General features: G+C 39.7%; 1 protein-coding gene across 2 annotated transcripts in view; it reads left to right on the forward strand.

Annotated features, from left to right (window-relative positions):
• The first annotated feature begins 274 nt into the window (after positions 1-274).
• The window catches only part of ST8SIA1 (ST8 alpha-N-acetyl-neuraminide alpha-2,8-sialyltransferase 1), a 158,333-nt gene continuing 131,884 nt past the window's right edge, over positions 275-26,723 (forward strand). Inside the window, exon 1 of one of the 2 annotated variants that reach the window (XM_032347690.1) lies at positions 275-534. In XM_032347690.1, coding sequence (XP_032203581.1) covers positions 299-534 — 236 coding nt within the window. In that variant the 5' untranslated portion in view covers positions 275-298. The remainder of the gene's footprint in view (positions 535-26,723) is intronic. The other variant, XM_032347691.1, reaches the window with a different exon arrangement.

A 26,723-nucleotide genomic window follows, 5' to 3' on the forward strand; every position in this document is an offset into this window, starting at 1 on the left:
GCTCTCTGCGCTCTCGGAGACCCCAGCGCCTGCCCTCTGCAGGGGAAGCGACCATGACCAGAGCCTGTGACTTGCCCCCCGGCCACTTCCCCTAGAAAGAAACCCTTGAAAAAGTTGCATTAAAAAAAAAAATCCTTGCGCTGACCTTTGGGGCCGTAGGGGCTGAAGAAACGTGCGTGCGAGTGCAAACAAGAAAGCGAAAGGTGTGTGTGCATGGGGGGCCGGCGGTGGGGGGACCCTCCGCTGCCACTCTGCCTAACGCTGTGCTGAGGCCGCCCCCCGGGACTCCGGGGCTGTGATGAGCCCCTGCAGGCGGGCCCGGCGACACACGTCCAGAGGGGCCATGGCAGTCCTGGCGTGGAAGTTCCCGCGGACCCGGCTACCAGTGGGAGCCAGTGCCCTTTGCGTCGTGGTCCTCTGTTGGCTCTACATCTTCCCGGTCTACCGGCTACCCAACGAGAAGGAGATCGTGCAAGGGGTGCTGCAACAGGGCACGGCGTGGAGAAGGAACCAGACGGCGGCGAGAGTCTTCAGGTACTCCTCCCCTCGCGGCTCCTCCCAGCTCGTGTCCTTTACTCCCGGTGCGCCGAGGACAGGGTCACTGGCTAGGACCGCCTTGCAGAGACATCTCTTTCTTGCAGTGCTTCTTGTCCTGCTTCCTTTCTCTGCCATTTCTAAACCTGAAGACTTTAGTCGGGGGTCCTTCCCCACCCCTTACACCAAGAGATGTGCAGACACCTGCTTTACCCACCTAAAGCCTGTAAGCATTTCTTCCCCAGCCTGAGTTACGGTCCGTGATTCGTTAATAACTGGTGGGAAGGAGAATCCAGGCTAACTTTGTCCTTTTCACAGAATGAGAATTTATCTCTTGGGCTCTGCAGATGTTTGAAGCTATAGAGAACTAGAAGAAGGTCAGAGGCATCTTCCTGAGGTTAGGTGAGTGGTTGGTAACATAAATCACTAGTGATGGAGTGATGGGCTAATCTTGGGCAGGAAAAACATGGACACCTAGCTAGGATCCCGCTGCTTTGTGCAGTGTGTCCATGACAAAACACAGAGCACTTAACTGGTCCCCTCAGAGCTGTGTACTGTGTGATTTTTATTGAAGACTCAACAACTTTCCAATAACAGATATTATTCCCATCTTACCAACCACAAACTGAGTCTCCAGAAGGAGGAATTATTTTCCTGAGGTCATGACATGTCCCTTTGAAGTGTGGGAGCTGACACTGTCATCATGTAAAGCTCCCAGCTTTTTTTTTTTTTTTTTTTTTTGCTTAGACTGTGGATGCCTTCTGGAGGATGGGAGATGGGCTTTAGGTAGAGACTTGAAATCAGAAAACAAACAAACAAATGAAAACTCAAGTCAGGTTGGATATTAGAATGCCGAGGATAGCTCAGAGATTGTAGTTTCCTTTCGTTTCCGGGAATTTCAGCTTAAGTGTCTAAAAATAAGTTCTTGGCAGCAGGGGTTGTGTAGTTAGACTGGAGGGAATGCAGTGCTGCTTCCCCTTCCTCTCCACTTTCCTGGGCATGTTCAGGGGGGACCCACGTTCAGGGCTTCCATGAGGGCCAGGTGTCCTTTTCCCCTTCAGTCCCTGGGGCTAAAGATGCTGCATTTGGCCCTTCCTGAGATTGTAGTGTTTTCCTTTGCTCTGCCAGGATCTTTCCAAGCAGTATATATGGGCAGCTGAGACCCAGCCTAAACATTTTCACTACTGTTGGTTACAGATGTTCAGATGTATAGATGTTCATCTGTAAATTTCAAAAAACTTTTTAAACATATGTGTTCCTTCTCCTCCCTGGGCCTGCTTTTGGGAAGATGGTCAAAGAGATAATACCAGTTCTTGCAGGGGAGAGCAGATGAATTCTTTGAACTGGGAGGGGAGACTTTCCTTCTCTCTTTTTCTTTCAAATTCAGCTATCATTAAGTTTAAAAATAATCCCACACCCCTTAAAAGTATATAAGGGCTAATTTTCTCTCACCTTCACAGTATTGATTGTTGGACTCAAAAGCACTCAAAAGGCATAGCATCCAGCAATTCTTTTCTCTAAAGGCAGAAAGCACTTTTATCCCAAGTAATATAAGGAAATGAGTTAAGAACGTCTCTTTGGTTTATGATGAAAGAGTCCTTTTTTTTTTTTTTTTTTGTATAGGAGGACTAAGAAAGTTCCTTTAGAGCATCAGTTTCTTTTGCAGGACATAATCAAGTGGAAAATGCTTCATATTCAGAGAAACACAGGCTGATCATTTCTGAGACACATTTGTCCCTTGCTGTCTGTAGCATGGAGTAATCTTCAGTGTGTTTGGCTGTTGCTTGGTTTAGTCTCTATGTGTAGAGAATTACCACTTAAAATCCACACACTATAAAAAACTGCCTACACACATATCCCTCAAAGTTAGTGTCTGTAAAATTGTGTAAGATGAACTGTTGCTTGTTGAAGAGTTTGGACTTTGGAGTAGAATTTTAGACTAGTAGACTTTCTAGGCTGTGTGCGCCATGACTAGATAGATAAGCAGCAGAATATCTTTGGCAATCCATGCTATCTCTTTGAGTTTTAGTTTGCTTATTTTTATCTCTCTCTCTCTCTCCATCTTTCTCTCTCTCTCTCTATATATATATATACACATACATATATATAATATATATTTATTTTTAATCTAAATTCAATTAACATATAATATATTATTTGTTTTATGGGTACATGTCTGTGACTCACCAGTCTTATATAATACCCAGCGCTCATTGTAACACATACCCTCCCCAGTGTCCATCACCCAGTTGCCCATCCCCCTACCCCTCTCCCCTCCAGCAACCCTCAGTTTTTATCCTGAGATTAAGAGTCTCTTATGGTTTGTCTCCCTCTCTGATTTCACCTTATTTCACTTTTCCCTCTTTTCTTAGGGATAATAGTATTTACCTTGCAAGGTTGGTATGGATTTAAATTAAAAAAAAATGATGCCAGGTGTTTGACACATTTATTCAGTCAATGGTGTTATTATAATTGTCATGAATTATAATTTCCTGTATGTGTTACGGCTTAAATAAGGACTTCGGGCCAGCCCATAAGAATTTGGAACATTTTGCCTGCCAAATTTGCAGAGCAACATGACTGGTCAATATACTAGTCCCCCACCTCCCAGCTTCTTATACTGTACCTGATAAATAAGGATGAGGAGTTTTAAAAGATGAAAGTATCATGCTTTATTGAGTCTGCAGGTGTAATAAAATCTGTTGTTTTACACATGTGGATTGTTAGTATGTGGGTAGTACTGTATGTTTTAAAAATATTAGACAGGTCAGCCAGAGGTCTATATTATGTTAAGAAGGCACAACTTTTGCAAACAGATGGCTGTGTTTTCCATTATAAAATATCTTCTGCACAAATAGAAATATATGTACACTAATATACAATATGCACTTATGGGTGGAGATAAGTGTACATTTATTCATAAACTGTGGAATGATGCCATGTATATGTGTAAATTTATACACATGTTCATATATACACACATACAAATTACAATCAGTTAATCAATTTTTTAATAATCCTATTTTTTTTAGTGTTCCAAGATTCATTGTTTATACACCACACCCACTGCTCCATGCAATACCTGCCCTCTTTAATACTCACAACCAGGCTCATCTAACCCCCCACTCCCATCCTCTCCACAACCCTCAGTTTGTTTCTCAGAGTCCACAGTCTCTCATGTTTCAACTCCCCCTCTGATTTCCCCCAGTTCACTTTTTCTTTCCCTCTCCTAATGTCTTCCATGTTATTCCTTATGCTCCACAAGTAAATGAAACCATATGATAAGTAACTCTCTTTGCTTGACTTTCACTCAGCATAATCTCCTCCAGTCCCGTCCATGCTGATACAAAAGTTGGGTATTCATCCTTTCTGATGGTGGCATAATATTCCATAGTATATATGGACTATATCTTCTTTATCCATTTGTCTGTTGAAGGGCATCTTGGCTCTTTCCACAGTTTGGCTATTGTGGACAATGTGGCTATGAACATTGGGGTGCATATGGCCCTTCTTTTCACTACATCTGTATCTTTGGGGTAAATACCCAGTAGTGCAATTGCAGGGTTATAGGGAAGCTCTATTTTTAATTTCTTAAGGAATCTCCACACTCTTTTTCAAAGTGGCTGCACCAACTTGCATTCCCACCAACAGTGTAAGAGGGTTCCCCTTTCTCCACATCCTCTCCAACACTTGTTGTTTACTGTCTTGTTAATTTGGGCCATTCTAATCGGTGTAAGGTGGTATCTCCATGTGGTTTTGATTTGAATTTCCCTGATGGCTAATGGTGATGAACATTTTTTTCATGTGTCTGTGCCTGACTTGTGTCTGGTGTATAATAGTCATTCATTAACCAATATTTAATGACTATTATACACTAGACACAAGTTAGGCCCTGGGAGATAGCAGTGAACGGTTTGGACAGATTGCTTTCTCTGAGACAGCTTACCTCCTACTGGGGAGTGACTGACGAAAACAAAGGAGTAAAGCAATAAGAAGATTTAAATGCCGTTAAGTGCTATGAAGACAAAGGAAAGTGTTTCGTTATGTGGATAACCATTAGAATTTCAGATTACATTTTGCCCTCTGTGCTTTCATTTACTTTTGTGATTTTCTCCTTCTCTTGGCTCAGACCTAAAGACAACTTCTCAGAGGGGAACCTTGACCAATTGCATAGGAGAAGCAGCAAGAATGTCACAGAGCTGCAAGAGTTTTGAACTAGAGGAGGCTTTTGTAACATCCACATGGCAATAGGAAGATAAAAGAATCAATTGACCGTATCACAGAAGTACTGGAGAGTTTCTGTGCAACTCTTGTTCTTCTGAATGAGTAGTCAAGTAGTGTGGGAAAATGCCGAACCAGAGTGGTATGGGCCTTACTCTCTTCCACCAGGGCCTTAGCCACTTCATTTCCTTCTTTGAAAGAAACTTCAGCTCCCAGTTTATGCTCAAGGCTTTATCCTTTGCAGCAGACATAGTAACAATGACAACAATAACAACAACAAAACTGACAAATGATCAGGAGCTTATAATGTGCATGACAGTGTGCTAAATGCTTTACATGTACTGTCTCATGTAATTCTCCTAACAACCTCGTATAAGTGGACACATTATCATCCACATTTGTAAAGAGGAACATACCCAGATCCCTGCTATCAAGGGATTTACTATAATCCCAGGGACAGGCATATGTGTGTATAATTAACTAATCACCTGGATCTCAGGCCATCAAAGAGAGGAGCATAGCAGAAAGAAGAACTTATGGACTCAGGAGCTGTCAGAACATGGTTGGAATCCCAGCTGTATCCCTTTCTGGTTGTATGATCATTACTACGTTCAACCCTCAGAGCTTTGGTCCCCCCATTTGTAAAACGGGGTGTGTAATAATTTCTTACAAGTTATAGTACAAAGTACATGCACTATACATTTCTGCATGTAGAAAGCACCTAGAACAATGCTTGCCACATACTTCTGTTCAAAGCATGTCATTATAAGGAAAGAAACACAAGCAAAGTGCCAGGGAAGTTCCCAGAACATGGCTTTTAATTCTGCTGGAAGGAGAGAAATCAGAGAGGAGGTAGTATTTGCACTAAGCCTTGAAAGATGGGAAAATTGGGTGGTAATAAGAGGTAAGGGCAGAAGGATATTCTGTAGGGAGAATAGAAAAGGCAAAAGCAGGGAGGTGTAGAAATTCTTGATGTGCCTCCTGTGTGGAAAGGTATTAATTCTCCCACAGAGAAGGTAGTAGAAGGCAAACTGGGAGAGAGATGGAGACCAGGTCACCATCTCTGAATGGGCCTGGGGTATTGTTTGTGAAAAATGAACAAACATCAAGTATCAAAGGGTACCGGCCATGTGTCAGTGGTCATCAGTGTTGGCACATCACTGTTAACTGAATTAGGGGGTAGAAGATAACATACCAAAGTGCTTGGAAAATTCTCTTTCTTCACTGGGTGCTAACCATTACTCTAAGCCATGATGTTTCTCCTTCCTTTCCCAAATTCTGAATGAAATACTACTCTAAGAATTTCTGGCTTTGTGTGCCTTTGTTTCTGTCCATATTTTTGAATCTGTGGATCCCAGAAACTTCAGCTATTTCCACAGCTGCCCTGGTGGCTGCAAAAGGGCTCTTGGAGGGGGTGGCAGGGAAGGCAGGTGCAGCCTTCTGTATCTATGGAATGTAAGGCTTAATGTTTGGTGAGGCGGAGATTTATGGGATTCACTTTAAAAGTAGTTTGGGAAAAAGATAGTTTAATACATTTTGGTGCTTAAGAAAATAAGCTTCAATTATGTTGTGGATTTACAAATGTGAAAAAACTTCATAAGCAATAACCATAATAGCAAGAATAAATCATTAACACTGATTGGGTACATACAATGTACCAGTCCTTCTTCTCAGTGCTTCTGTTTCTTATCTCTTGTTCTCATAGCTACTTCACAAATTAGGTATTTGTATGTTCTTTGTTTTATGGATGAGGAAATGGAGATTCAGAGAGATCCATTAACGAAATGATGGGTCACTTTTCCAACCCAGAGCTCTTTGGGATTTTCCAACCCAGAGCTCTTTGGGAATAAGCCTTATGCTTATTCCCTGATAATCTTAGATAAATGAGGTACAGCTGTCTAGATCCTTATGATCTGGCCATGAATACTTCTCCAACATCATCTTTCATCAGTATTCCTCTTTTGGTATAGTCATACTGTTCTAGTTGCTGAAACAAGCCAGGCTGTGTTGGTTTGGCTTGGGTCATTCCGTCTGCCTGAAATGCCTTTTCTTCAAGGCTGCAACCCCTTGCCATTCACCTGGCCAGTGCTAATTTTAGTATATGTGCTGCCGAAGCGAGCACCACCTGGCCAGTTCTTACTCATCTCTTGACAATGCATTTACTAGTTAAGAGCAAAGGTCCCAAAGTTAGTTGTGATTCTACCATTTGCTATGTTCTTGAGCAAGTCAGCCTTCACTGTCTGTTTCCTCATCTGTAAAATGCGACTGCTGTTTCTTTTTATTTTTAATGTGGCGTCTTGTAGGATTGTTGTGCCCATTAGAATAGATAATGCACTGAAAAATCTTCTGGCATATAATAGTGCTTAATCCATGTTATCTCTCTTCAAGGCAGCCTCCCTTACTCCTTTCTTCCTTCCCAGGCTGTGTTAGAAGCTTCTCCTCTCTCTCTCTCTCTCTCTCTCTTTTTTTATGTGCATATTATTGCATTTCTTTAATTATCAAAAAACAATTACCTCTATGTGTCTACCACTATTACCATAGAAGATGCTAAAACTATAGCAGTTAACTTAAAATTTACTTTCTTGAAGTTCTTGGGTTAATGAATGGAGACATAATAAATAGATAAATATATAAATACAAATACCTGGTCGTGACAGGTGCATTTTTCATGATGCTGTATTAAAAATATCATTTTATTTGTCTGCCCTTTTTGCTGGCTCATTCATATTTGCATTCTCAGAGCTGAGCGCAATTCCTGGCACAGTCATTTTTGTTGAGTTATTGTGTGAGAGCGGTTTTGGCAAGGTATGGGACCAGATAGCTAATCAGTCCGTCAACAAATACTTAATGAGGTCCAATATTCTGCTTGTCCGTGTGGGCATCAAAGGAGGAAATGACATCCTTTCTGTTTTGAAAGAGTTCTAACTTTAGGGCAGAGTTTTTCATCTCAGCACTACTAACATTTCGGGTTGGAAAATTCTTTGTTGTGGAGGGCTGTCTGTACATTTTAGAATATTTAGCAATATCCATGGCCTCCATCCACTAAATGAAACAAATAGATATTTCTCCAGATTTAGCAAAATGTCTCCTAGGGGGCAAAGTTGCCCCCCAGTAGAGAACCACTGCTTTAGAGAAACAAAACCAACTCAATTGATGGGATTTAAGAAATAAAAAATCCCAGAAAATATGCCATGAAGAGCTAAATCTGGAAACTACAAACCATAAATGCTTTGACTACTGGAAGAGGAGTTGATGAATTATACTTTGGTAGATGGCCAGGTCTTGGTTAAAGAGAAGTAGCAAGAGTAGATGCATTTGGGGAAATTTACTTTAAGCAACTGTCTCTGTTGCAAGCTTGTGTGAGAGCTGGCTAGGGTTCTCACCAGTGTCCCACTTAGACCTTGGCAAAAGGATCTAGGGGGCCCTCACTCTGTTTCTCCCTTGGTCTCAGCTCTTTGCAAAGGGACAGGACACTACTGGAACCTTTGTAGACCCTGGAATTCCCTGCCCAAATGACCCACGCCCACTTCCGCAGCCTGCCTGCCTGCATGGGGAGTTTCCCCCGAACCTCCATTCGCAGAGTGGCTTCTCCTATTGCTGTGTGCACTCCTCAGCCAAGGGATGGCCAGGGAACAGCTCTCTGTGGGAGACAGAGGCTGTGGAAAGAACTTGGATATGGGACTGAGGGTTCACATGGACACATGGGGGTGTTCTCCCCGTGTTGCCCTGTTCCTGTATCAAACTTCCTGAAGTTTGAGAAGCCTTAATTTGAACACGGCATCCCAGTTTGTTATGCAGATATATTTGTTCAGGGACAAGGGTAGGAGGTTGGAACATATTTTTTTTTTTTATCTGTTTGTTGATTTGATTGTAACTTTTAAATATTTAGATACATTTCTGCTTTTGTCCTCTGCCTTGCAAATTGAGGTGGTTTTTTGCAACTTGGAATTCTATTAGTCTTCATTTTGGAGAGAACTATTTAAGGAGCTCATTGGATTAGTTGAGTAATTTTATACCTTTGTGTAGAGTATGGCCAGTTTGTCTGTTGATAAAGTTGTGTTAGGAAGCCAGAGCTGGTGAATTAAGAACATACAGAGTATAACCCACTGAATGAGAAGGTACAAGCTGCTCACGCAGATGTGGGATGGTGGGTTGGGGGGAAGCAGGCGGTTCCCTCAGCATTGGAGCTCTCACTTTGGGGAGGGAAACCATATGGGGTCATTTTGATTGAGGACGCTGTTTTCAGTAAACCCCCACAAAGGAAGTAGAGTCCCAAGATTTATCAGATCCTAGAATTGAGGGCATGCAATGAGCTGGAGGAAGGTCAGGCCTCTCCCTCGTAGTCATGAATGAGCAGGTGTTCGAGAGGAGGGTAGGAAGCACCTATTATTGTAAGGTGGTTGGAGCAGAGGTCACTAATGTTTTTTTGTGCTTGACTGTAAGTGGTTATTTTAAAAGGTTCCCCGGGAAGAGTACAGCAGGAAGTTAAGGTGGAAATCCTTAACTTAAGTCCTTGTCTAAAATGTCCAGACTGTGGGTGTGAGCAGGGTTATCACACTGTAAAAGGTTTAGGCAGCAACTCAGAAAAACAAAAGTAATTTTTTCTTAAAAATTGTTTTTCTCATCACAGTTATAAATCATCTTGGAACTGATGCTGACTATGTGTAACTAATACAGTTTCTTTGATGGAGTTAATAGATTTCTAGTAAAAGACAGTACTTTTTAGCTTTTCATTCTACTTTGGCTCTGTTGGGAGTTGTGTAATCTTGTGCAAACTGTTTAACCTCTCTATTCCTTTGTTTGGTTATCCGAAAAATGGTCTATAGTATGCTAACCCACTTCATATGTTTGTGATGATAATTGAACTAATTATTGTAGAATCATAACCGTCCTCACCTGGCTGGTGAGATGACAGGATGCTTGTCCCCACCTAGAAAGAGTGTAGACTCTGGGGCCTCAGCGAGTCAGGTTTTGATCCTGGTTGTGCCATTTATTAACTTTGTGACCTTGAAAATTTTTCCTGGCCTCTCTGATCCTTAGCTGTGGGTGGCAGTACTTACCTTAAGAGGATTAGGTGTTGAATTATTGCTGATGATTAAGCCGTAAGGATGGGAAAAGCCGCTTCCTGGGACACATCTGATGCCTATTACTTGTACTTTCAGTAATGGAATAGCTAATGAACTGTGACCTTATGACACACCCTCTTCTTCCCTAGTGCTAGTACTAAAGTTGGGTAAAATGGCCAGTGGAATTTTAAGGAAGAGGACAGAGTCCAGCCATAAGTCACCTGTTCATTCATCCACATTGACTAACTGCCTCTTTGCACCAGGGAGGAGCTGGGAAACAGCAGTGAAAGTTAAGACATGGCTCCTGATTTCATAAAATTTAGAGTCTGGTCTAGTGTCATTAGGTAACTTAGTAAGAAATTGAGTAATGTAGTGTTCCAAGGGCTACGGTTGGTCTGTTTCAGATAATTGTGCTGAGTTTCAGAGTGATTGATTTTCTCCTTCTCTGCTGGACTGTCTTCTTGCTATGGCATTGCATGCAAGGGAAGCAGCCAAGACCAGAGGAGCTGTGTCACTCTTTTAATTAGGTGTCAGGAGGAAGCTGAAGTGAATTCAGAGTTACACATTCTCTGTTATTCAGGGCTTAAGTAACAGGGTACGCTACTAGAGCTTTCTAAGTGAGTATAATGAGAACGGGCTTTTGGGGAACAAATTGCTTGTTTCAGTTACTGATACAATAAATATATGCATGATTTCATGTCCCTTGTACTTATTTTAAAAATCTATAGTGTTCATTATTTGTCTGATTTTGGAAGTAATAGATGCTGTAGAAAAAACTTAAGTGTAGTAAAAAGGAGAAAAAAAAACATGCATAATTCTATCCCTCAGAAGTATTTCATTGTAAACACTGTTTCTTTTGTGCATATTGGTTTGCACCTGTGTATTCCTAAGTTGTGCATATTGGTATATTTAGTTTTATATTCTCTTTTATCCACTCAGTGTTATATCTTTAACATTTTTTCATATAAATAAATAATTTTTAACTGCCAAGCTTGTGATAAAATGCTTTACGATTTTCATTTTGGAAAAATGTGATTTACTGTGAATTTTTAAAATGTTATCACTTTGGAGCAAATTACTTTCTTCCAAAGGATCCTTATAAAGGATATCATATTTGCACATTAGATTTTTTCTTTAAATATTTCTTCATATATTTGGTAAATACTGAGCATGGGAAGTCAAAAAGCCTCTTGAAAGAGTTCTGCTTTCTCAAATTTGGCATTTAAATGGTAAGAGCAGTACTTCGTAAAAGTACTTGACGTTTAATAACCTAGAGACAAACATTGCTAATATTTTGGCATATAGTTTTCCAGAGCATTCAGTGCTTCCTCTATGTGTGTTTATAAAATAAAAATGTAATGAATTTGACAGTATATTGTAAAATTTTTAGTAACAATACATGTAAACCTGTATCATCCCTACTTATTTTAATTTTTTTAAAAATCCTTATTTAAATTCAGTGTAGTTAACATATACTGTGTTAGTAGTTTCAGGGGTAGAATTTTAGTGATTCATCACTTACATACAACACCCAGTGCTCATTACATCAGGTGCCCTTCCTAATGCCGATTGCCCCATGCTCTCACCCACCACCCCTCCAGCAACCTTCAGTTTGTTTCCTTGAGTTCAGTGTCTCTTATGGTTTGCCTCTGTCTCTATTTTCATCTTGTTTTATTTTTCCTTCCCTTCCCCTATGTTCATCTGTTTTGTTTATTAAATTCCACATGTAAGCGAAATGATATGCTCTTTGTCTTTATCTGACTTATTTCACTTAGCATAATACCCTCTAGCTCCATCCACATTGTTGTAAATGGCAAGTTTTCTTTTTTTTTTGATGGTTGCATAATATTCCATTATATATATATGCCACATCTTCTTTATCCATTCATCTGTCGATGGCTGTCTGGGCTCTTTCCATAGTTTGGCTATTGTGAACATTGCTGCTATATACATTAGGGAGCAGGTGCCCCTTCAGATCACTACATTTGTATCTTTGGGGTAAATACCCAGTAGTATGATTGCTGCGTCATACGTAGGGTAGCTCTATTTTCAACTTTTTGAGGAACCTCCATGCTGTTTTCCAGAGTGACTGCACCAGCTTGCATTCCTATCAACAGTGTAGGAGGGTTCCCCTTTCTCCAGATCCTTGCCAACACCTGTTTTTTCTTGAGTTATTAATTATAGGCATTCTGACTGGTGTGAGGTGGTATCTCATTGTGGTTTTGATTTGTATTTCCCTGATGCTGAGTGATGTTAAGCATTTTTTCATGTGTCTTTTAGCCATTTGTATACCTCAGCCCCTTTTAATGGCTATAGGGTTTTTCTTTGTTAGGATAGTTAATGATTTATTTAACTAATCCACTATTATTCTGTATTCATGTTGTTGCAGTTTCTCACCTTTGTAAATGATGCTGTGATGAACATCTTTGTGTATACATCTTAAACATTTAATCTGTTTATTTTCTTAGTATAAATTTCTAAAAGTAGTTTCTTGACATTTTTTCCCCCTCTACCATCAATTCTTATAACTGGCTTCTTTGGTTGTTCATAGAAAATCTTCAACTTTGGCTAAGGGCAGATTTGAGTTTTTCTTCATTTCAGTGTAGAAAGTGATTGCATAAATAGAAAACATACAGTGATTGTTAACATTAAATGATTAAATTCTCCTTTGGGAATTTTCAAGAGGTGGAAGCAACTAGGAAAGATTCCCATACAATGGCATGTGTACGGCAGAAGTCCCCTCATTGAGCATTGTGGAGACCTTCCTATGAGGAATTTATTTAGTTCCCTGGAAGATGTGCCTTTGTCTGTCATGATTATCCTCTTCATTACAGAACAGTTCATAATTGTTTCATTCTTATTTAAAAATGTAATTAAACACATTAAAAGTATTTCATTCTTATTTAAAAAGAAATGCCTTTTGGGGACCATTTGTACTATTTTCTAGGATTTAAGCAATTAAAAACTGTAATTTAAAAAGAAGTTTACTTTTCCTCATGACAGGGTCCTAAATTAAGAAAAAAAATTATGTGATGATTGTTATTTTAAGAGTCACTTTCCTATATACTAAAAATTGAAAATCTTGGGGGGTCATTCTGGGTGGCTCAGTCAGTTGAGCTTCTGCCTTCAACTTAGGTCTAGGTCTCAGGGTCCTGGTTTCGAGCCCCATCTTGGTTCTGGGCTCAGTGGGGAATCTGCTTTTCCTTCTGCCCTTCCCCCCTGCTTGTGCTCTTTCTCTCTCCCTCTCTCAAATGGATGAATAAAATCTTTGAAAAAAAAATAGAATTGGAAATCTTGGGCTTGAAACTAGAACAGATCATATCCACTTGTGTGGAGGATGAGAGTACAGCAGAAAGGCACAAAAATCCCATGACGATATTTTGTTGGGTTGGTTTTTTGGAAGTTGGGTGTTGGTGATCGATTGTGTTAAAACTGGGCTAATCATCTCTATCCTGTGTCCTTCTCCTTTGCACCTGTTTGAAGCAGCCATACAAACTGTTGCTTGGGTGCTTCAGCGTCCGGCGTTGAGTCTTGTTTCTATTTGTCTGCCTCTGATCCTTCATCACAGTCTTACTAACAAGGACTTGTTTTACTAATGAAAACATTCCATTTTCTGCAAGGCCTGTAGAAAGTTGTCTGAGTACCTTTCAGGGATAGATTAATTTATTACCTAATATTGAGACTCCATGCTATTAATACTCACTTCCAATTCATTTGTTCACTCCTTCACTCATTCCTTTTTTCAGCATCTAACTGTTCAGTGCCTTCTGTATGCTGGGCATCTTGCTTGGTGCTGAGAATCAAGTAGTTAGCCAAGAAGACATGGGCCTTCCTCTCACAGAACGGATAAGCACACAGCTTACATTATAAAAAGAACAGCAATATTCTCCAAGAAAATCTCTCAACTCCTTTTTGTGGAGGAAAAACAAGTCCAGGTTTAATTAATTTCACTTTCAGAATTTTGCTGTGTCTGTGTTTGGGCCAAAATCCATCCTCTGACCCCGTCTGGTTTTGTCCTGCTTTGTGATCATGAGGCCAGAGGCATTTGTACAGTTTAGAGGTGTGATATCTTTTGATTCTGGTTAACCTATGTAACATATGCAACATGTGAAATATTAAGGAGGGAAAAGGCCTTCAAAAAATTGCTAAAAGATACACAAGTCCATGGGGGAAAGCAAAGCCCAATTACCGGTAGAATGAAAGAGACCTAGAGGCAGGCTGGCTTGGATGGGGATTATTTACATTGTATGCAGCCAATCTGTTTTAAAGATTTTTTTAAAAAGATTGTATTTATTTATTTGAGAGAGAGAGCACAAGCGGGGGAAGGTCAGAGGGAGAAGCAGACGCCCTGCTTAGCAGGAAGCCCTGTGTGGGACTTGATCCTGGGACTCCAGGATCATGACCTGAGCCAAAGGCAGACCTGAGCCACCCAGGCGTCCTAAAGATTTTTATTTATTTATTTTTTAAAAAAATTGACAGAGAGAGAGCATGAGTGGTGGGGAGAGGCAAAGGGAGGGGGAGAAGCAGAATCCCTACTCAGCAAGGAGCCCAATGTGGAGCTTGATCTCATGACCCTGAGATCACGACCTGAGCTGAAATGCAGACGTGGGAGTTCAACCAACTGTGCCACCAGGTGCCCCTCAGTTTTAGTTTATTTTAAAGCACAGTGAAAACTCCTGTGGCTACCATCGCTGCCTGCTTTGGCTCTACCTGAACCTCCAGGAGCATGGAGGAAGGGCCTTTTCTGAGGTTCTGTCTCCCTCTAGGAACTACCTCTTACCCCATGGGCAGGGAGGACATGAATATTCAGTCCTTTTTCTCTGTTAATGATTGTGGCTTCTCAGGTGAATCCTAATGGGCTGCCCAGCTCTTCTAAGGGCAAACTGGCCTGATGAGCAGCCTTCTTGGGTGGAATACTAGTAGGCAATCCATCCACAGGCAGCTCCCCATTCTTGCCACCCCAAAAAGATTTTATAGCCCACCACCTCCCCATCTCTTTCCATTTCTGTTTCTTTTTTCTAGCATTGCCCTTAAAAATAAAAGTTACTTTACTAGCAAAAAATGGAAAATTGCAATGGCTAATATGACAGGCTAGGCCAATGAAGGAGAGGAACATTATTTTATGGAGAAGAAGGAGGTGAGAGGGGTTGTTCTAAAGGAAAGTCCATTGGAGAAAGGCAAGAGTTCAGGGTGATGATGGTTTCCCATTGGCTGAGTTGCAGGGGTAGTCAATTTTTTGTAAGAGATGCAATGTACATCTACTCTTGTTGGGAACTGTAACTGATGACTCTTCCCTGTTGGTTCTTCTGTTGGGGGAGGGGAGGAGTCTATAATTAAATTTCTTGAGGTAGAGTGGTACAGTGTGAGGGCTCCCCCTTCTGGCCTCCTGACTCCATCGTAGTGAGGTTTTCCTTGGTTCATTTTCACAGGAGACAGCACAGGCCCGCACAGCAAACAGCCCAAGCAAAAAATGCCCATTTCTCTTTACTGTGGACCCTCATTGTCTTTACAAGTGATTATATCGGAACATCCCCCAACCCTCTTCTTCATTTGTTGGCAGGGAGGGCAGGGACTCGCTCTACAGGGGTGGAGAGGTAAGAACCTCGTGAGAAAACATGGCACTCCCAAGTCTGTGCCTATCTCCTGGTCCTGCTCCATGTGGATCAGCTGTATGGAGATGGGACTGCGTCACGGTCTAGCACCACTTACAGAACCTGTGGAGACGTGGCTGGCTCCAACCCTGACAGCTCTCTGAACCTAAGAAATAGGGTAATTTGCATATATTGGTCTTAGTTTTGGCTTCCTACCATAACTCCCAGATAAGAGAGAAAAACCTCTTATTTTGTTATCTTTATTTCCTGGGTACATTTGTATACTCTCACAAAATTCAGTCATACTGTTTCTTTCTTTTTTTTTTTTTTTAAGATTTTATTTATTTATTTGACAGAGAGAGATCACAAGTAGGCAGAGAGGCAGGCAGAGAGAGAGAGAGAGAGGAGGAAGCAGGCTCCCTGCTGAGCAGAGAGCCCGATGCGGGACTCGATCCCAGAACCCTGAGATCATGACCTGAGCCGAAGGCAGCGGCCTAACCCACTGAGCCACCCAGGCGCCCCAGTCATACTGTTTCTTAAATGATCCCTGTGGGCCCCAGAAATAGAGAAATGTTCAACTCGGTCAGTTCACTTTCATATTGAGCAGGTTGATCAAGGTTTCTTATCACAAACAAGGCGTTCAAGACCCTCATGCCCTCATTTTAGGGGGTTTACCACAAATGTCTCCAATTGTCACCATGCCTTTTAGAGTCACTCTTATACTGCCAGTTGTTCCTCATTTCCTTTCCTTTCTGCTCAGGAAGCTTGGGGGCAGACCGCCAAGTATGCTGGCTAAGCAGACTGCAACTGGGGAATATTATCCCCTTGGGCACGCGCTCCCAGTCTTGATTTTCTTGGGTGATCCCTCTTCTTCAGGAAAGGGAGGAAAGGCCACTCCTCAACAGGTTCCTTTCACTCCTAATTTCCGTTTATGTTGACCACAGTTGGGGGGTGGTTGTGTGGTGGGGCTGGATTCAGAGCACCCCCCCACCAAACTCAGCTAAGGGGCTTGCTACATATCCAGTTGCCTGCTCAACTCCATAAAGGGTACTTAGCAGCTGTGTCTCCAGCTTTGGACTTAAACCATGACTCCAGCATAAATTCCCACTGAACATCCGGTTACAAGAGGAAAGCACCAATAAAGAAGCCAGAATATTGCTCCTAGAGTATCACATTTCAGGATTGAAAACTTCTAAGCCGTCAAAGAAAAAAATTCTCTTTGGGCTTTTAGAGTAGAGATGATCTGTGGAAACCTAAGTTTATATATAGTGAATATTTGAACACCAGTTGTGTGCAAGTACTATGCTAGATGCTTTCATGTGCAAAATATAAGTCCATTTAACTCTTGGTTTTAAAATCAGCTCCATTTTTAAGGCAATAATGATGATATTTTTAGTAGTATAGTTGTTATTTATTTTGTATCTGCCATATGCCAGGCACTATTTTAAGCACTTTACACAGTGTTATCATTTGGCATTCACAAATACTCTGTGAGGGAGATATTATTATCCCTGTTTTACAAAGAATCAGGCTGTGAGTAATTATTTCTTTAAGGCCATTTAGATTGTAGGTGGTGCTGACAGCTAGCATTTAGTGAGTGCTTACTATGTGTCAGCCCTCTTTTAAATACTTTATGTATGTTAATGTCATGATAACAGCCCTATAAGATAATGTCTCCCCTTCCCCCATGCCTGCTGAAACCACACAAATTTATTATTTTATCTTTTTGTAGGATAGAGGTTTAACACGAGTCTCAGTGGGTGAAAAATAAGTGTCAGCAAGCTGCATTTCTTTCTGGAGGCTCTAGAAGAGGATCCATTTTCTTCCTCATCCCGCTTGTTGGCAGGATTCACTTCCTTGTGGTTGTACAATGGATGTGACCATCTTCTGGCTGGCTGCTAACTGAAGGCTGGTCTCAGCTTCTAGAGGCCATCCTCTTCTCTTGGCTCATGAATCTTTTCCTCCTTCTAAAAAGCCTTCAAAGGCAAGTTGGGTCTTTTTTTTTTTTTTTTTTTTAAAGACCTAGTTTTTCTAGAGAAGGTTTAGGTTCACAGCAAAACTAAGAGGTACAGGGATTTCCTGTATACCCCCAGCCTCACATATGCATAGCCACCCCTCGTTATCAACACCTCCCCCAGAAAGCTAACTCAATTGATGAACCTACATTGACATAGTACAATCACCCAAAGTCTCTAGTTCATCTGTTTGCTCTTGGTGTCGGTCATTCTGAGGGTTTGGACAAATATGTAAGGACATGTATCTGTCATTATAGTAGCATACAAAATGGTTGCATTGCCCTGAAAATCTACTGTGTTTCACCTATTCATTCCCTCCTTTCTTCCCCAACCCTGGGCAATCACTGATCTTGTTAGTGTTTCCAGGGTTTTGCCTTTTCCAGAATGCCATATATTTGGAATCATATAGTAGGTAGCCTTTTCAGATTGGCTTTTTTTCTCTCAGTAATAAGCATTTATGTTTCTTCTGTGTCTTTTCATGGCTTGATGACTCACTTCTTTTTAGAGTGGAAGAGTAACCCACAGTCTCCTTATCCATTCACCTACTGAAGGATGTCTTGGTTGCTTCCAAAGTCGGCCTCACAGACTTAAGGCATTGACATACTGTCTCAATAAATGTTTGAGAGCTGGATGTCTATCTAAGTAAATATATAAGTGAATAACCTCCTGTAAGTAAATACCAAGAAGCATGTCATGGGTTGTATGTAATGGTGTCTTTAAGTTTGTAAGCAGCTGCCCAACTGTCTTCCATACTGACTGTACCATTTTGCATTCCCACCAGCAATGAATGAGAGTTCCTGTTGCTCCCTATCCTTGCCAGTATTTGGTGGTGACAGTGTTCTTGATTCTGGTCACTCTAATAGATATGTAGTGGTATCTTAGTGTTTTAATTTGCATTTCCCTGATGGCATATGATGTGGAGCATGTTTTCACAGCTGATTTGCTTTCTGGTGAGGTATCTGTTAAAGTCTTTAGCCCGTTAAAAAATTTGAGATGTAATTGTCATATAAATGTTATCTTATTTTCAGATGTACAACATAATGATTTAATATTTACATATCTTGCAAAATGATCAAGACAGTAAGTCCAGTTATCATCCATCACCACACAGTTATAATTTTTTTTTACTTGTGATGAAAACCTTTCAGATTTACTCTTTAAGCAACTATAATATACAATGCATTATTATGAACTACAGTTACGGTGTTGTACATTACATCCCCAGGACTAATTTATTTGATGACTGGAAGATTGTTCCTTTTTATCATCTCCACCCATTTTTCATACCCCTCACTTCTGGCAAGCACCAGCCTGTTCTCTGTATGTATGTTTAGGGGCTTTTTTGGAGGGGGACATTTTTAAATTGGGTTGTTTCTTATTATGGGATCTTGAGTGTTCTTTTTCTGTTTTTTGGGTTTTTTTTTTTCAAGATCTTATTTTTTTATTTGATAGAGAGAGAACAAGCAGGGGGAGCGGCAGGCAGAGGCAGAGGGAGAAGCAGGCTCCCCACTGAGCAGGGAGCCTGGGACAGAGCTTGAACCCCGGACCCTAGGATCATGACCTGAGCCAAAGTCAGACACTCAGCTGACTGAGTCACCCAGAAGCCCCTTCTTTGTAGATTTTGAAAAACAATTCTTTATCAGCTCTGTCTTTGCAGATATTTTCTCCCAGTCTGTGATTTGTCTTCTTGTTCTCTAGATAATGTCTTTCACAAAGCAGGAGTTTTAAATTTTAATGGAGTCTAGTATAGCTATATAACTTAGATTATGCCTTTGGTGTTGTATCTAAAATATCATTGCCATACCCAAGGTCATTTAGGTTTTCTCCTATGTTATCATTTGGGAGTTTTGTAGTTCTGCATTTTACCTTAGGTTAGGTTTTCTCCTATGTTATCATTTGGGAGTTTTGTAGTTCTGCATTTTACCTTAGGTCTGTGATCCATTTTGAGTTAATTTTTGTGAAGGTGTAAGGTCTATGTCTAGATTAATTTTTTTGTTTGTTTTTTTTGCATCCAGTTGTTTTAACACTATTTATTGAAAAGACTAAGATAGTCCTATTTTATTGATGGAGAAACTAAAGCAAAAGGAGCTTTAGGACCTCACTTAAAGTTATGCAGTTAGGAAATGGGTTTTAGAGCTCTAGGGCCCCTTACTATGCCAGACTGCTCCTTTGAAGTAAGGTCATCATTGACATTCAGGGCTTTAAGTTAAATCCTGACACCTCCTTATATTGTGTTATTACAGAGGAAGGACTCTCAAATGGAAAAATTTAAGTCTATGAAGGTGAATTAATTCTTGTGGTATTTGACTATTGTTAATATCCAAGACTGTTTTTGCTATTTACTTCTCAAGGATTCTACAAATAAAGCAGTAGGCTCAAGTCGTGGGCAAGGTGTCTCTTTCCTTGTTCTTTTTGCCTGATATCTTGGATTCATCCCAGTAGCTTAATTTTAGGGTTTTTTTTTTTTTTTTTTTTTGTGCTCTCCTATCTAGCTGTCATAGCCCACTTGGGTATTTCCCATTTATATCTATGAGATGGATGCCAAGAAATCATACAAACTATGCCGTAGTCAGGGGGACTAAAAACTTACACAACTGTGAGAAACAGAAGTGGAACAGCCACTGTTTAGAAACTTTTTCTGTGTTACCTAAAAGAGGAAGTTATTCTTTGTCTTCTCTCCATTGTTGAAATCCCCGGAAACTTTTCTTTCGAACTCAGTCACTGTCTCTGAAATGGAATGTATGTGACAATATTTTAAGTTATTCCGAAAGAGAATCTAGAGGTCTAATTTCTGTTAGAAGTGCAATTTTTGTGTTTTGAAAATTCTTTATAAGGTAATGTATTTTTATTGTAAACATTAAAACTTTATACAGGTATATATTAAGCAAGCATAAAAGTCTTCTCAGTCTCTTTCCCAAGAAGTGAACAGTGTTAATGTTTGATACTATCATTATTCCAGGACAGTAGATGTAAACTAGGACTATTTCAGTCTAACCAGGATATATAATTCCCCTCCTGTATATATGAGTTCTTAAAAATCCCTATCTATAGAAACATCTAGTTATACTCCATATATATATTACATATAGTGATAGCTTCTAAAATGGCTCCTAATGATACCCACCTTCTGGTGTTCATGTGTCTTCCCTTCTTTTGAGTGTGGGCTCGATTCATTGTCTTACTTCTAGAATGGAATGGAATACTGTGGAAGTGATGGTTTGGCAGTTCTGAGATTAGTTATATAAAGATGGTGGCTTCTATTTTGCATGCTCGCTTTCTCTGTTGGGTCACTTGTTCTGGGAGAAGCCAGCTGCCATGTTGTGAGGACACTCAGGCAATCTGGAGCTGAGGTAAGGCACTGGTCTAGAACATGTGGTAAGAAACTAATGTATTTGGTCAAGAGCCAGCAAGGAACCAAGGCCACCAATAGCCACATGAATGAACTGAGAGGTGGACCCTCCAGCTTTCATGGATTGCAGCTGCCAGCCGATAGCCTCACTGCAAGTTCACGAGAGATCCTGAGCTAGAACTAGCTAAGACATTCCTGACCCTCAGCAACTGTTAGAAAGTAAACCCTTTGTTGTTTGAAGCTGCTGAGTTTTGGAGTAATTTGTTGTATAGTAATGGATAACTGACATATTAAGTAATAATCAAATCATATAAAATCGTTTTTCACAATATCCTCCTTTTGCTATCCACAACGTATGGGTCAGTGGATACCTCATTTAGTATGTGTGGCACAAAGCAACATTATCTCATTTTTTAAAAAAAGATGGAGAGAATATGAAATTCCATTTTAGGGTTGACTGTGGTATTTTTCTTTCTTTCCTTTTTTTTTTTAAATGAGAAATGGCTTTACAAACATCCTGTAATATGTTTTTCTGCTTCTGTAATTATCTCTATAGGATAGCTTCTTAAAGCGAAGATGGGTCATGAAACAACACATTTAATTTTAAAATTGATGCTTAATGAATTGTCTTCCAGTTGAAGTCATCTGTTTTGTGACCAAGAGCTGGTCACATATTGGTCATTCCAATATGGAAAATAATTAACCTTAAAATGTTTTGCTAATATATTGGTGAAAAATTATAATTTTAATTAATGAGACTGAGCCTCATTTTACTTTTTTATGATTATTCTTGAAGAGTTCCTTTCCTGTGGAGGGAGGGCACTTTTAGGTCTTTTGCCTATTTCCTTCTCAAGCTGTTCATCTCTTCCTTTTTGATACCCAAAGTGTCCTTTGTTAAAGGACTATAGCTCTTTGTTATATCTGTGGTATATATTTTTCCCAGTTTGTTTTTTGTCCTATGTTTATGTTTCATTTTTTTGTGTGTGAAGACTTTAAAAATAATTAGCAATCAACTTCATCAGTTTTTTCTTTTACGACTTTTGAACCTTTGTGTCATGATTCCTGCAGCCCAGGATATTTTCATCTAGTTTTTTAATGATTTAATTTTTTTACATTAAAATTTCTGACCTATGATTTATTTTAGTATAATGAGGAAGATATGTTTTGCCTATGTTTTCTAGCATTATTACCCAACAAGAAAAACAAAAATTTTACCTCCTTCCACTCATCTGAAATGCCAGGTTCATCCATGCTAGATAATCTAATCTGTGTGGGTCATTTTGGAAGCCCCACTTTTCTTCCATAGCTTTATCTGATTAGTTTTATTCTACAGCCATAGTGTATCAATTACTGTACCTTTACCATATATTTTAATATCTCATAAGGCCTGCCATTGTTTTTTTTTTTTCCTAGAATTTTCTTTGTAATTCTTTCGTATTTTTCTCCTAGGTAGAGTTGAGATTGCTTTCCAAGTTCAAATGATTTCTGTTGATATTTTTATTTGAGTTTCATTATTTGATACATCATTACAAAATTGAGACTTTCTATTCAAGAATAGATATATTTACTTATATATCCAATCCTTATTTTATTTCCCTAAGTAGAGTATATAATTTTTTTTTAAGATCTGCTCATTTCTCATTGAGATTATTCCGAGATACTTTGTTTCTTATGCTTCTACTTTCATACTAAGAAATATCTTGTTTTTATAATTATTTCTGTGATTATATATAAGAAAGTTACTAAAATTTATTTATGGGAAGCCACCTTATTTAAGTTTCTTAGTTTGGTTTTTTTTCAGTTTATCCCCTTGGGTTTTCCAAATACCTCCTACACTGTACTTCTATTTTTATCTAACTTATATATAATGATAATCTGTTCTCTTTTCTAGTATTGACTTCTTGTGTCTTGTGTTATTTAATGCACATGCTTTCAGCATTTTTTTCAATGAATTCAATGTTGCATTTCTTTTGCCTTCCTCTTCTCTGTCTCTCTTTTTCTGACTCTTACTTCTCATCAGTTTCTAGTTCTGTGACTTAGACAAGTTACTGACATGATGTAAAGTGGAGCTTAGAGAACTAGGGAGTGGCTGAGCCAGGATGCAGACTCAGGAGTCTCTGGCTTCAGAGCTCATACTCATCCACTTTCTTTGTTTATTCCCTTCCTCCTTCCTTCCCTTCCTTCCCCTCCCCGTTCCTTTCTCTCCCTCTTCCTTCCCCTCCTCTCCCCTCTCCCTCCCCTCCCCTCTCCTGCCCTTTCCTTTTCCCCCACCTCCCTCCTCTTCTTCCTTCTGTTTCTCTTTCTCCTTCCCTCCTTACCCCTTCCCTATCTCTCCTCCTTTCTCTGCTTATTGTTTATGGATCCTCTAAATCTAGTCACCAAATCTCATCCCAGACTGCATCCTGTTTTAGTAGTTGTGTTGGAAATTTGCTTCTAGATATACCATTATGGTGACTGGAAGCACGGCATGATGTATGTCTGACCTTCAGAACAGAAGATATTATCATAGAACATTGCCTATCTATGAGAGGGTTTAGTTTTTGGAGGTGAAGGGGCTTCCTGAATTGATTTATTTGTTTGCCCTAGCCACTTCCATCTTTTCCAAATTGTTCACACTTCATAATTTCTTCACTATTTCAAGAATTCTTGCTGCACGTTTCTTATCCTTCACTACCATGAGGTCCTCAGTTTGACAGGAGACACAGCTCACTGTGAGAGGCTTAAATCAAATGACTCTGGTTTCTGGAAATGTCATTACTTTAGAAAGGAGCACAGGAGGGAGGGAAGGAAAATAGTTTAAATTTCTGTGGAAAAAAGGAAAGCAAAATGCAAAATAGAAGTTCTCTTCATAAGAGAGGAAATAGTGATAGGTTTAAAAAGTTGGTATGTGTTAAATTTTCTATATTTTCTCTGCATGAATCTTACTTCAGAGGAAGATTGGTTGCTCTAAACTAAGTCTCTTGTTAGTGAGGTACAGGTCTGTGTTGGGTGGTTGGGATGGGGATGGACAAGGAGTAGAAGAAATGACAAAAATAGGAACATTTTACTTGCAAGTGATAGATTTACAACTCTACTTAGTACATATTTTTTATTCAACAGATCATTGTTGAATTTCTACTATGATGATAGCTTTGAGGGGAGGATACAAAGAAAAGATAAGACACTGTCCCTGATCTCTAGGTGCTTTGAGCCAGTGGGTCAGACAACTAAGTAATGGTACTTGTGAGTAAAGAAGAGTGCTGAACTTATTCCTGAAGGATGAATGGTGTTTGAATCAGCAGAGAAATAGTAACGGCACATTCTGAGCCTGGGAGAGACAGCATGAGAAATGGTTTTGTTTGTGGGTTAGTGCTGAATGGCTGGCTTCAGCAGAATTATGTGGGTGTGAGAATGAAAGAAAATCTTGAGCAGTTAGGATGAGGTTCAAGAAAAGTTTGTGAGCTACTGGAAGTTCTTTGGTATGAAAGTAACTGGATAACTGTGATTAAAAGCCCAGATATGGTAGTGGCATGGGGCAGACCGGCAGAGGCAGAGACAGAGTTCAGAGGCAGTCATGCCAAGAGCCCATGGAGAGTGCAGATCATGGGACTAGCACAGAATGGGCAGATCTAAGAGACTTAGCAGAAAACCCTGTAGATTAAAAAATGATTTAGTAGAATTAATGGCAAAGAGGAAGATACACAATAAATATGGCTTGAGCATCAACTGCTATTATTCAAAACTGGCCAGGCAAAGTTGATGTTATCTATATACTCTCATCCTGAATATATCCATCAGTCATGGAATCTGGGCTTAAATTTTTTTTTTTTTTCCCTGTCAGTAGAGACAGTTACCATTTTATTTTTTCATCCTTAAAGTTTTTCTCAGTTGTTAGATGGGATTCTTGGTGTGTTCCCATAACACATTTGTCAGATATGTTGAGTTATCTTCAAGCAGTCCTCCAGTAGATGCTCCGGTGAGTGAAAAGCATGATGGCATAAATAGAGGAAGAGGTTAAAAGCCTGTTAGAAAACATACTGGCTGGCTTCCTTCTCTTCTTTAACAGGAGATAACTCTATTTGAGGTTTTTTTTGGTGACTAAAGATCTGTAATGAATGCTGGTACTAATGAGCATGGTGGAGGGAAAGGGAGGGTGTAAGGCTAGGCTGCTTCGTCAGTTCCTCTGTTTAGCCCATTTTGCAGTGAATGTTTGTGCACTTGCTACGACCAAGCTAGCACGGGTCTGGATAGTTGGGAGAGGCATATTCCTGGACATGCATATTCTCTTCATTTATTCTTCCTCAGATAAACCAACACAATGCATTAAGGACCACAAAGGGCTTATTCCAGATGTCCCCCTTGCCCTGCAACACACCAAAACATAGACACAACACACATGGAACAAATACAACCAAAATACTTTCTCAACAAACAAACATTTAAAAAATGAAAACCTCTAAATTTGCATTACGAGCAACTACCAAGGTGTAAACAGAGCATATCTACTTGTGCCAGGTATCTGACCACCAACTGGTGAGCCCATATGGCCCAAGATACCTTCCCACTGGCACCACATGCCTTTGGCTCCATGGACATCCCAGCATATTCCAGATCTAAAAGCACCTGTGTGAGACGTTTAAAGTGTACTTACCATAAAAATGAACAAATTGAGCTTATGCATCAACTAATCAATTAATCAATCAAGCTATACACAAAATCAATTTTGTGTATAGTCCAGTGATTCGGTTTTGTTGTCAAACATCAGGGGTGTTTGGCTTAGTTGTCCAGGCTCACTGAAATAGGGTGACATTTATGGGCAAGTGGTTACCCAAACCCTTTGGCACAGGCAAGAATTCTCTTGCTTCTTATTTTCAGCTCCCTTGGATATTATCCCATTTCTATCCCTGATGCTTTATGTGCAGAAATAACTCCTTCAGCATGTGTTCTGTGCTTTTCTTATTTTCTTTGTTGGCAAACTCAAGTGTGTTTATTTGGTGACTTTAATGCACTGAGTTTTGTTCTTCTATATCACCTAGTATTACTTTATGTTGAAAGATGAATTCAAGCGATAATGATGATGATGGCTAACTTTGAGCAATGTGGCACATTCCATGCAAAGGGACTTAAATGCATGATCTTATTTAGTTTTCTCTGCTAACCTTGAGACAGATACTATTTTACTCTTATTGCCAGTTGAGAGAACTGAGGCTTAGAGAGTTTATGGGAATGTATCCAAGTTCTCTTATGTATTAAGAGGTAGCACCAGAATTTAAATTCAGGTTAGCTTGCTTTCAAATCTTACTAACCATGGGCTCTTACTATATGAACACATTTATGATGAGTCATATTGGAAATGTCATACAGATAGGTCTCAAATTAAATTTTTCAAAAATTATGGCATAAAATATTGTCATGTAAATACTGATCTCTACCTGCCAAATGGTTTGTCCAAGAATGCAGTACAAACTAAAGTTGATTGCTAAATTAATCAAAAGTTCTGATTAAGACTTTAAGAGAACAGAAGCATTGCAAAGAATATGGAATGCTTAGTTTAGCCGAGTTTTTTGAATTTGCCCATATTGACTACAATGCTTTTGAGAAATTCAAATATCAAATTATTTTTTAAAAATGTGCTTCTTTTCCCCATTTCTGTGATCCCCTTACTTGTTTGGCATATGCCAAATACAAACGTAGTCTGCCTTTTGGTTAATTCTGCAATGACTAATTGCAGGTAATTTATATTTACAAACAAGAGCAGTGGCAATTGAAAATTACAGCCAATTCCCCACAACACTGATGATGCACTGATAAAGCATGTCTTTTCTAACAATTGTGGGAATTTCAAAACTGCATGTGTCGGGCACAAAGGAAGCATTGTTACACGGCCAAGTGTTGCACAGCGGCCAGGCTTCTTTGTAGAATGTTGAGTGACATCCTTGGTAAACTCTAAAAATGTGATGATTCTAAT

The sequence above is a fragment of the Mustela erminea genome, chromosome 6 (assembly GCF_009829155.1).
Source record: "Mustela erminea isolate mMusErm1 chromosome 6, mMusErm1.Pri, whole genome shotgun sequence".
NCBI classification, from domain to species: Eukaryota; Metazoa; Chordata; class Mammalia; order Carnivora; family Mustelidae; genus Mustela; species Mustela erminea.